Source organism: Lupinus angustifolius, chromosome LG14, assembly GCF_001865875.1.
Source record: "Lupinus angustifolius cultivar Tanjil chromosome LG14, LupAngTanjil_v1.0, whole genome shotgun sequence".
NCBI classification, from domain to species: domain Eukaryota; kingdom Viridiplantae; phylum Streptophyta; class Magnoliopsida; order Fabales; family Fabaceae; genus Lupinus; species Lupinus angustifolius.
In genome coordinates, this window is record NC_032022.1 from 6,498,250 (window position 1) to 6,510,680 (window position 12,431).

The following is a 12,431-nucleotide window of genomic DNA, read 5'->3' on the forward strand; positions in this document are numbered from 1 at the left end:
AGTGAGAAAAAATTTCCTCTTATGTTATCACTATTTGAAATTAGTCCTATCAAACCGAAATGATTTGTTAAGGCCAAAGTTATTCAATCGACTAATATTATCTACGAATTTTATTGTAGTAGGAAATGACTTAAAATTATTCTTATCATAGCTTGCAATAATTCTAAATGGCATGAATAATATTTACTAGTTGATTTATGATCAGGTCGCTCTTTTTAAGATGTTTTGTGATACTCCTCAAAATGTGCAAGTAGACTATCAACCACGATATTCCCATGAGAAAACAACTCAGTTCTCTATTATTAAATTCTTACTACGCTGTTATAACGAATCTCTAATACACCCACAATATGACTATCAATGTCAATTCTCAAAATATTCATAGTATGACTACATGTGCCAATTATTTTCCCACAAACTAACTACTAGTGTTAGTTCTCGAAATTCTCACAATGTGACTATTTGTGCCAATTCTTACTGTCACGGAAAGAAATGGAGAGAAGTTTGTCATAAATGCTTCAGCTGAGAGTATGAGGGAGAAAGAATAAAATCGAGGAAATATTGCTCAATTGGTGCAAGGAAATATGAAGGGAGGAGACCTCTATTTATATCATGAGGCCTCCAACGACCATCTTCATCTGACGGTCCATATGGGAGATGCATTCCCAACGGTCACATAATCCAACGGTCATATTCCTAACGACCATATTCCCAACGGTCATATTTTTTACCCTCCTTTAGTTTTTTCATTTCACACCTAAAAATCTGCATTAATAGTCTATTAATTTATTATTGAAAACCATCAAATTCCAACATTTTTCTAGCTTCTTGATAAATCATACAAGGGGAAATAGTGTAAACATAAAAAAAAAATCTGTATTAACATTTTCACTAGACAAACATGTATTAACTTTTAAAGATGAATAATAAAACTTGTTTTTTTCTGTCTTGTGGGAGAGGAGGATTATAACAGCGGAGGGAGATTGCATATATTCTGGAGCAAAGTAAAAAGAAATATAGGAATGGAAAGAACTTGGTTATTAGGAGATATATATTTTGAAACTAAAAGGACACATTATTCATGGAAATGGTTAGACACCATGATTGTAATTATGTTCATGGTTGTAGTTATTGCTATTTTTTTTATAAGCAAGAGATTGGATTAAAGCACAAGGGGTGCAACCCAAAAGAACATAACAAGACAAAGAGAAACATTAACTGATGTCCAAAATACAAGACCAAGGGTCAACACACCAATTCGCAAAAGAAAACAAATTGCAATCGGAATTTGAGAGGAACCACAACCAAGAACGGGTTTTGATAGAGTGCATAATGTTTAAGACACTACACTTCCCGTCCCTAAAAATAACCTCATTCCTCAATAACCAAATTGACCAAACTACGGCAAACCAAAGCATCCTCCACCCTTTGCTAGCTTTACTATTTCTACAGTAATCTAAGTGCCACTATAAAGCCACCCTGTTGCACTGGGACGAGACTGTAGCAGCAGGTATCTGCTGGACAGCAACCGGCACACCAGTTGGAAAACCAGTCCAGGCGTAGAAGGACTACCAAACAGCAACCGAGACAATGCAGGTCCAGAAGAGATGTTGCACATCCTCAACATCCTGCATACAAAAATAGCAACGAGTATCTACAGAAACCGGAATGATACTCCTTCTTAGCAACAGCGATTTAGTAGGGATTTTTTTTCTCAACAGTTTCCAAAAAAACAACACACTTTGGAAGGACAACAACCAATCCAAGCCTTGTCAAGAAGAGAAGAATACTCAAAAGGGGCCAAATTCAGAGCAACCGCATAAGTGGACTGAACATCAAAACTTCCTGACGAGGTTAGCCTCTAGGACCAAGCATCCAACCCCCCTCCTTACAGCTCACTTGAGAAATAACAGATAAAAGATTTCGTTCTAACTCCTCCTCCCAAACGAAGAGGTTTCTACGCCACACTACCTTCCAATTCCAAGAACCATTCAACCAAAAACCACAATCAGAAATTAAAGCATCATTATTCCTAGCAATAGAGAAAAGACGAAGGAAGCTGTCAGCCAAAGAGCCATTCCCAACCCACACATCAGTCCAGAATTTAGTACAAACACCATCACCAATACTTATTACTATTGTTGTTATTGTTGATGTTGCAATGTGAATTGTGGCTCTCGTAATTTGAATTTCCTTATGATTGAAAAAATATTTTTAAATTTAATATAATTTGATTTGGTTGCATTGAGACTGATGTAACTCACAAGTATTATTTTCATAATCTTTATCACAAGTATCATTTTTAACGTAGTCTCTCTATGATGATCAAGGATCTGCTATCCCACACTGTATTCTAAATCATGTCCCGGACCAATAAAAACATGTCATGTCAATTAAAAAATTACATATTTATTACTTTTTCTGTTTTTGCTTCAATATTATTAATTCAGGACATAGTCTGAGACACAATTTATCCTTTATGATCGTACAAGTAAGCAAGACCTCTCTATGCATAAACAAGTATTCTTTGTTAAATGAGTCTCACCAAACTCATTGTCTAAAACATTATTTTTACATTAATTATTCTTTACATTAGCCTGTATAGACTATGTCTAAGAATTATGTCTTAACCTCTATAGACTTCTCATAAACTAGTATGAGAGTTGGTGTGACTGTTATAATAAAAGAAATTATAATTTTTCAACTAAATCCAATTCTTCCATATAAATTACGTATTTTACAATTTAGCCTAAAGAAGATTGCATGATCAACAATTTCAACTTAATGAAGAATACATAATGGATCTCATGAAATTAGTGTCTTTCTATACTAAGTCATTTAAGACTTATTAACCAATTTGCATCTTACACTTCTACTTTTCTATGTTTATTTACTTTCTTCTTTGAAGCAGAGAACAAATATTCCATCTTAAACAAAAGAGGCTAATTCTACACTAGAGTAAATCTCTTGAGAGAAACGACAACTATATTATTTGAAAGACTTGGATCTTTATAGTCTTCAAATAATAATCTACTATTGTTAGAGAAATTTCTCTACCCTTGACTTCTCTGATATTCTCGGTTAGAGCAATAGAGTTGTTGGTTGATCTCTAACATGCTTTAGTTGTGCTTTATCATTGTGCATCGACTAAATCTGAGGTTCAAACTTGCTTTATGTGTGACCCCTAATACTTTATCTGTTTAAACTAGTATCCTTTGATCCGGGAAGTGAAGAACATCGTGTAATCTCCTTCACTAGATTATATAATTGCTTTTTGCAATTTGACATTCTCACCCAAAAAAATTATATATAAGATAGTTGGGGATAATCTCACCAGAATTTTTATATGTGATGATGTGACCGCAATATTATAATTATAGTGACGGGCATAACCGCACCACACCACAAATATGGCGTAACATTAAATCACAATGATATGATTATATCAGACCGAAATTCAACAACATCAGACATTTGAGCTGCATCAGGCCGCATCGAATTCAAAAATAATTTTTAATTAAAAAATAATTCACACTACAATGACACCAATATGTATCGCAACAGTCACAGGTGACTGCAAATGCAGTAATCACAATTGCAATTGCAACCACAATTTAAAACTGTGGCACAATTATCTGAATTTGTGCCTATCTATTCTATAGATGGATGAGTCTTGGACAACAAGTTATTGTATGCACTCTTGAAGTTTGCGTAGTAGAAAAAACTAGGAGAGCAGCTTCCCCCTGTTCCACTAAAGCTCTCTCTAGTCCATGATTGGCTTTGATCTATGCCTAAAGGACTTTATGGACAAAAGGAACAACATAATTTTTGACAAGGAAAGGTTTAATCTGGACAAAGTTTCGAATGATATTAGGAGGAGAGTTTAGGCTAACATTAAAGCCAACATGGTAGGAGTACGTTAGTTATTCTTTCTTTGATTAGGTGATGAACCCACTAGATTCTATAAACGGATGCATGCTATTGATAAACATCACATATGTGATTTGATGTACGACTAGTAAGTTTTGATGTATAAAATTTATTTTGTTGACAAAAACAGAAAATTGTGTATGGGCATGATATGCTGAAAAATATTGCTGTTGATATTAATATTATGGTTTTAAGTCTAGATTTGCTCGAAGGAAGTGTTTTACATGATTATATATGTTTTTCTTTGTTTCGTAGTTGGTTTATAATTGCTTATGCTAGATGGGGTAACTCATGAATTCGAGGCAAGGCATGGAGCTTCACCATTTTTTACTATTCTTATTCTGTGAATAGTATTCATGTAAATACTATAGTAACTTTGTTAGACCACTTTAATGATTATGTTAACCATTGTAGCGTATGCGAGACTTCGTTGGTTGATTGCATTATTGTAGGTTTCACACATTAGTATTATTTTAAGAAAAATGTTGCAAAAATTTCGTTGAAATCTAAAGTATATAAATTAATACTTTTGTTCAAACATTTGGAGTAAAGGATAGATGATGCATCTAATAAAAACTTCGTACTAGTATTGTACACCAATTAAACTCTTTCATAGATTTCTAATCCAATTTCTATTTTGTCTAAGATGATTAAAGGTATTGTTCTAGTTTTATTTAGATATCTTATGTTTGGAAATTCAGAACTAATTTTCCTCCTCTGTATGATGCAAAATGAGCACTTGCGGAAGCAACAAGTATATAAAGAAAATAGAAAAGAGTAGAAGAATAACAACAAAAAATTTTAACATGGAAAAACCTCATCAATGTAAGAAGGAAACAACCACGGAACCTAGTCCAGAAAATATCTCTACTATAGAAAGTAGGATTACAATATTTGATTCTCTCTTATAAAGAGGATAACACTCAATTTCACCCAAAAAATGATGGAAATACAAATTCTCTCTAGTATCTCACTAGGAATACAAATCTCACACTATGTGGATAAACTCTCTCACTTTCTCTCTATGATGTTGTTTCTCACTTGCTTGTTGTTTCTCTTCCTCACAAGTCCCCTATATATAGTGAAGGAGGGAAGGCTCCATCATAAAGATATAGTGAATGATTAATTGTTGTCATACTTTTCAAGACACTTCGAAAAGTGCTACTCCAACTTTCTAAGTTAGACTTCATAATTCTCAAGAGTCAAGGAATAATTCCAAGACCTTGGAATAGCCATCATTGAATGTACGCAATGGTTCATCTATCAAGATTCATTGGTATTGCTTTCACATCAATTAGGAAGGACTCCCAACAAATCTCCCCCTTCTTGAATTAATTGATGGGTATCACTAGCTATCATATGTATGTATTTTCTCTAGCTACAACTCACCATTCTCCAAAGCATTTTGTGTCCAATGATAACGATAATCAAGGTGCTTTGTCTGCGAATGAAATGTAGGATTCTTAGCTATGTGAATTTCACTTTGGTTATCACAGTGCAAAACATATCTATCTTGAACATGACCCAACTCATTCAAGATGTTTTCATATATTTTATCTCTTTGCCAGCTTCAGATGCTGCAATATATTATGCTTCAGTTGTTGATAATGCAACACGTCTATGTAACTTGGATTGCCAAGATACAGCTCCCATGCAAAGGTAGTTAGATAAGCTGATGTAGATTTTTTGGAATCTACATCTTCAGCCATGTCAGCATCTGAGTATCCTACTAATATAGGATCCTCATTACCAAAACATAAACATTTTTTGGTAGTTCCCCTCAGATATCTCAATATCCACTTTACTGCATTCCAATACTCTTTGTCGGGATTGGACAAGAACCGACTCACAACTCTAACCGCATAGGCAATATATGGTCTTGTACAAATCATGGCATACATTAGGCTTCCTACCACAAAGGAATAAGTCATTCTGCTCATTTCTTTTCTTTCTTCATCACTAGTTGGACATTGCATTATTGTTAACTTGAAATGTCCAGTAAGTGGAACACTAACAGGCTTTGCCTTATCCATGTTGAATCTCTTGAGAACTTTCTCAATGTACTTCTCTTGTGATAGCCATAACAACTTCTTGGAACGATATCTGATTATCCTTATTTAGAGGATCTACTTTGTAGGACCTAAGTCTTTTATAGCAAAAGACTTGTTTAAAGCATTCTTCAAACCATCAATATTGGTCTTGTTACACCCAATGATTAACATATCATCAACATATAAGAGGGGGATAATAAAATTTCCATTTTCGTATATTTTAATGAATACATAATGATCACTAGTTGTCTTCTTGAAACTGTATTTGGTCATGAAGGATTCAAACTTCTTGTACAACTGTCTTGGGGCTTGTTTCATATCATATAAACTCTTATTCAGACGACACACTAAGTGTTCCTTGTCTGGTTCTTTATAATCTTCTAGTTGCTCCATATAGATTTCTTCTTTGATGTCTCCATGTAAGAAAGTTGTTTTGACATTAATGTGTTCAACTTCTAAGTCTAGGCTAGCTGCTAGACCCAATGCTACTCTTATGGAAGGATACTTCGCCATTGGTGAGAATATCTCATCAAAATCAACTCATTTCTTCTAATTGCATCATTTCACAACAATCCGAGCTTTGTCCTTTGGTCTTGAGCTTCCTTCTTTAACTTTAAGCCTATAAACCCATTTGTTTTTCAAGGCTTTTCTTCCTTTGGCCAACTCCACCAGATCATAAGTGTGGTTCTCATGTAACGAGTTCATCTTATCTTCCATGGCTTTAATTCACTCTTCTTTATCAGATGTATGCATAGCTTCTGAGAAGTCTTGAGGTTCACCATTATTTGTGAGTGTGATATAATATTCTTCAGGATACTTTAAATAAGGTATTTTGCCTCTTCCAGAGCGCCTCAGTTGAACTTGCATTTGATGCTCTATTGACTCGGATTCTTGATGCATTTTGTGTGTCTACCACCACTTCATCATGATTTGACTCTTCATTAATCTGTTCAAGTTTCGTGCGAGAAGGATCTGCTTGTTGGCCTATCTGTTCTGAATCTATCTGATGACCAGGATCTATCTGTTGAGGAATCTCTCCCTTTGAATCACTATGAACTTTGGAATTACACTAGCTTTTATTCTGAACATCTTTGATCGTTTGATCCTCAAAGAACAGAACATCTCTACTTCTCACAACTTTCTTGTTTATCGGATCCCATAGCCTGTACTCAAATTCATCTTTTGGAGACCCAAGGTAAATGCACTCCTTGATCTTAACATCCAGCTTCTTTCTCTCATATTTTGGAATGTGAACGAATACTCTACATCTGAATACTCTCAGGTGGTTGAAGGATGCCTTCTTCTTGTACCATACTTCCTCTAGAATTTCTCCGTTTCGGGGTCTTGAAGGTGTCCAATTTATGAGGTCTATTATAGTTTTGACTGCTTCACCCTAAAAAGACTTAGGGAGATTGGCATCTTGCAATATGCATCTAATATTCTCCTCAATTGTGCAGTTCATCCTCTCAGCTACTCCATTCAAATGAGGATTATTTGGTGGTGTCTTCTCCAATCTAATACCACAAGCCTCGCAATAGGCTTCAAATGGACCATAATACTTTCCACCATTGTCTGCTTTCAGACACTTCAACTTCTTCTCAGTCTAACGTTCTATTAGTGCATGGAACTCTTTGAATATTGATAGTACTTGATCTTTGCTTTTCAACAAGTACACCCATACTCTTCTCGAGTAATCGTCTATGAATGTGACAAAGTAGTAGGCTCCTCCAAGAGATATTTCAGATGGTACACAAACATCTGAATGCACCAATTCAAATACTTCATCTCTCCGTGAGGGATTATCTGTTCTCTGAAAATTGACTATATGTTGTTTACCATAAAGACAATCAATACAAGAATCTAAAATTTGACCTTTTATACCTAGAATGTGGTCTTTGGCGAGCATCTGAAGTGCCTTCTCACTCATATGCCACAATCGCTTATGCCAAAGATCTTTGGAGTCGGTAGCAACATTTGCTTCTCCAGGACAAATTACTCCTTGCATAATGTACAAAGATCTTTCCTTTGAGCCTCTAGCAATAACGATGTTGCCTTTTGCTAGTTTTCACTTTCCAGCACCAAAGTGGCTTACAAAACCAGCATCATCCAACTTACCCATTGAGATAAGGTTGAGACGCATATCTGAGACATGTCTCACCTCCTTCATTATAAGCTTTTCTCCTGTGTCTGTTAGCAACACAATATCACCAATTCCTGCAATCTTGCTAGTAACGCCTCCTTCAGTACAAGCTTTCCTCTTGTGTCTGTTAGCAATATAATATCACCAATTCCTGCAATCTTGCTTGTAACATGGTTTCCCATTTTCACAGTACCATAATCACATTTCTTGTACTTTGAGAAGAAACCTTCATGTGGACTTACATGGAAAGAAGCATCAGAGTCAATGATCCAAGCATCAGAGTCAATAAGGAGAATATCATCATCTGCATCGACGGTTGTGGTAGACTTATGACCATTTTTCCTTGAATCAACTAAATCTTTATGGACATTTCCAGCTTTCTGGTCTCTCTTCAAGGAATCTGCATTCAGATCTTCTATGCCCTTCTTTAGTACAATAATAGCATGTTGTTGACCTCGTGCGAGATTGAGAATGGCCTCTAAATTTGCTTTTGCTTCTTCCATGAGATTCATTTCTCCCATGTGTTTCACTTATTCTACGTCTCTCCACAACATTTGCTTCAGAATGGAAGGATGTACTCCGTTCTTTCCTTCTGGATTCTTCATTCAATAGACTGTCTAAAAGAATGTTCATTGAGACCTTCCCATTATGGATTGAGTTGCTGAGTGTGACCACCAATGTATCCCAACTTTCAGACAACGAACTCAGTATCAGAAGTGCTTGCAGCTCATCATATATCTTCATATCTATCTTTGTCAATTGATTGACAAGACCCTTGAATGAATTCAAATGCTCTATCATGCTCTGACCATCTCTATAGTCAAGTTTCACCAGCCTTCTGACTAGAGATGCTTTATTTATGGGAGTTTTCTTTTGAATCGTAGATTTAAGTTTCGATCATAACTCATAAGCATTTATGTATGTGGACACATGCTCAAATAAACTTCTATCAATATACTTATGAATCATTGCAATAACGTTTCAATTCGAAAGCTCCCAATATCTGTCACCCTTATCTTTTGGCTTGTCTTTGCAAGAAATAGGCTCATGCATATCCTTGCAATATAAATGATCCTCCATCATGGGCTTCCAATAGGAATAGTTGTCAGTTGTCAACTTGAACATATCTCCATCAAATGAGATATTAGCGACTCCTTCCATCTTGGACTACATAAGCTAAGCTCCCCAAATGAACCTGGGAGCGCTGATACCACTGTTGCGAAATTCAGAACCAATTTCTCTCCTCTGTGTGATGCAAAATGGGCACTTGAAGAAGCAGCAAGTGTATAAAGAAAATAGAGAAGAATAGAAGAATAACACCAAGAATTTTTAACGTGGAAAAACCTCCTCAATGTGAGAAGGAAACAACCATGGGACTTAGTCCAGAAAATATCTCCACTATATAAAGTAGAATTACAATATTTGACTCTCTCTTACATAGAGGATAACACTTAATCTCACCCAAAAAGGATGGAAATACAAACTTTCTCTAGTATCTCACTAGGAATACAAATCTCACGCTATATGTAGATATAAACTCTCTCACTTTCTTTTTATGTTGTTCTTTCTCACTTGCTTGTTGTTTCTCTTCCTTATAAATCCCCTATATATAGTGAAGGGGAGAAAGACTCCATCATAAAGACATAGTGGATGATTAATTATTGTCATACTTTTTCAGATACTTTGAAAAGTGTTACTCCAACTTTCTAAGTTAGACTTCATAATTCTCAAAAGTCAAGAAATAATTCCAAGACTTTTGAATAGTCATCATTAAATGTACTCAATGATTCATCTATCAAAATTCATTGGTCTTACTTCCACATCAATTAGGAAGGATTCCCAACATCTTCGAAGCAAGAGCTAAAGATATCCTACATTCCACAACTACAGACTAATTCCCTTAGAAGCAAATAGATCATTGGTGTGAGTATTGCATCTATCAACAAAACATTTTTCATTAACAATATATGATAGAATCGAACTACTAGTATCATGGTTAATGAATACAATTATGTAACAAATGTGTTGTGACATCCTAATATAGTTTTCTAAAGTAAAAGAAAGGTGTAGATTAGTTGTTAGTGATTTGTCTCTCTCTCTCTAGTATAACTTGGGCTCATGAGTATGTAAAATTCTTCTCCAACAAGATTTGCTTTTGAAAAATAAAAGAAAATGGAGAACATGTGCGGCTTCCACTATTCAGAGCCGTCATCAATGGCTCCTCCGCCATTACCAGAGACCAGTCTCAACTTCATTTCATCAGATCTTCAATTTGTCGGGTCTTCTTCTTCATCATCATCGGATGAAGTGTCATCTAACGCTGTCTTTCAGCAGAAGGAGTTGGAGAAGGATGTTATTGTTTCTCTCCGCGCTAAAGTTGCTTCTCATCCTCTTTTTCCTCAGCTCCTTCATGCTTATATCGATTGCCATAAGGTATATATGTGTCTCTATATATAACTTTATATTCCTTTTTCTTCTCATTCATAAGTTAATATTGCTATAAAATTGTTGCTTAATGATCATAAGGTCATAGATTCAAATCCTAAAAACAGCCTCTCAATTTTTGTGAATGTCAGACTGTGTAAATCTATCATTTCCATAATACATTAGGTGTGAATCTCGTGCATTGGACCACCTTTTTCTTTTTCTTACTGTTCTTGTTGTTTCATTTGTTTGATTCCGCAGAAAACAGATATGGTACTTGTTTTTCATAAGCTAAGGAGGGTAAATATACACTTTTCTTCCTAATTTTCCTTGGTTTCAACCAAAACCTTTTTTCCCTTGAAAAATATTGTTTGACCTTCCACACCTTTATCATTATTTTTTGATAGTCTAGACGGATAGAAAATCCAGGTTTGAACACCGTGAATCCAGGTTTGAACACAGTGAACCCAGGTTTGAAAAAATCTCTAGGAAATTTGTTTTTGCTTTGAAAATTTTTAGTTCATGAACATGTAGGTGCATATTCATAAAAATTGAACTATAAGTTTCCAATACTAATTCATTTTCTTCATGGGATTAAGGAATTTCAGTTTGCATACTGAATTATAAAAATCTTAATTACTTTTCTGTTTAATTTTCATCAGGTGGGAGCACCACCAGAGATGGCACAACTATTAGATGAAATGACGAGCGGAGAAAATAGTGGTGTGTGCCAGATATCTACCTTCTTTGGTGTTGATCCTGAACTTGACGATTTCATGGTCTTTACTCATTCTTGTGAAAATTCAAAACTTTTAAATATATTTCCTCTTCAAACCCTAAGTTTCTGTTCTTAACTTTGATAATTAATTAATTAACTTGATCTATTTTTTTATGTTGCTGCATTGAAGGAAACTTATCTCAATTTATTGGTGAAGTACAAATCGGATATTTCAAAGCCTTTTGAGGAAGCAACCACTTTCCTCAACAACATGGAAACACAGCTTAACTCCATCTGCAACAGCGTTCCCAACATTTCTGGTCACACTCTCTCTATCTATCTATATGTATTAATTTATGTCTGTTTGGTTTTTAATAAAATAGAAATCTGAGATATTATTCTTCAAGTGCTTGCCGTTTTTAACCAAACATACTTATATATTTTTATTGAAGATTAACCTCAGAAATATCTAAAGAATTAATTTCTTATATCTTTCTCGATATTTAACGAGTTCTATTTACAGAGTTTTTTGTACTAGTAAGAATATTTCTTCATTATTTTAAGTAAAAAATCAATCTCTTTCAAGGTGTGTGGTTACCTCTCCCTTACACTAAATGAGATCGAAATAAAATATGGTAAATCTTCAATTATAGGTTAATATATAAAAATAAGTCTTATGACTTTAAAGTTATCTACTTGAAATTTCCTTTAGATTGCATTTATTGCAATTGTAGACAAACTCAGAAAACAAAGAATATTATGTAATTAGGATCAGGTTTGAAAATGATACTTAAACCATAATATTATGGTTGTAATTATCATAGTTAGGATCCACAACTTAAAACATACTTCACTCCTTAATCTTATAAAACTATGGGAGCACATCTTTTATCTTAAACATTATATTCTTCCATATACCTTTATTTAATATTTATAATTTATGTTTTACTCTTTTCTAACGAATGAAAAAACAAAGAGTACACGAAGTATAATAATGTTTAAAACATAAGATAAGATATGACTCCATAAAACTATACATGTTGACCATGGGGATGGTACAACATTTGTTGTTCAGGAAATGGATTTCTCTCCAATATAGAACTCTCCAGTATTGGGAATTTGAGGGGATAAGAATTTTTAAAATATTTAATTTAAAATAAAAATATAA

At 34.4% G+C, this 12,431-nt stretch overlaps 1 protein-coding gene across 1 annotated transcript; it reads left to right on the plus strand.

Moving 5' to 3' along the window:
* Positions 10,221 to 11,654, plus strand: LOC109326336 (homeobox protein knotted-1-like 2). Its single transcript, XM_019559027.1, has 3 exons — positions 10,221 to 10,554; positions 11,208 to 11,324; positions 11,454 to 11,654. Exons 1-3 carry the CDS (start codon positions 10,294 to 10,296, stop codon positions 11,652 to 11,654), a joined length of 579 nt encoding a protein of 192 aa, XP_019414572.1. The 5' UTR covers positions 10,221 to 10,293.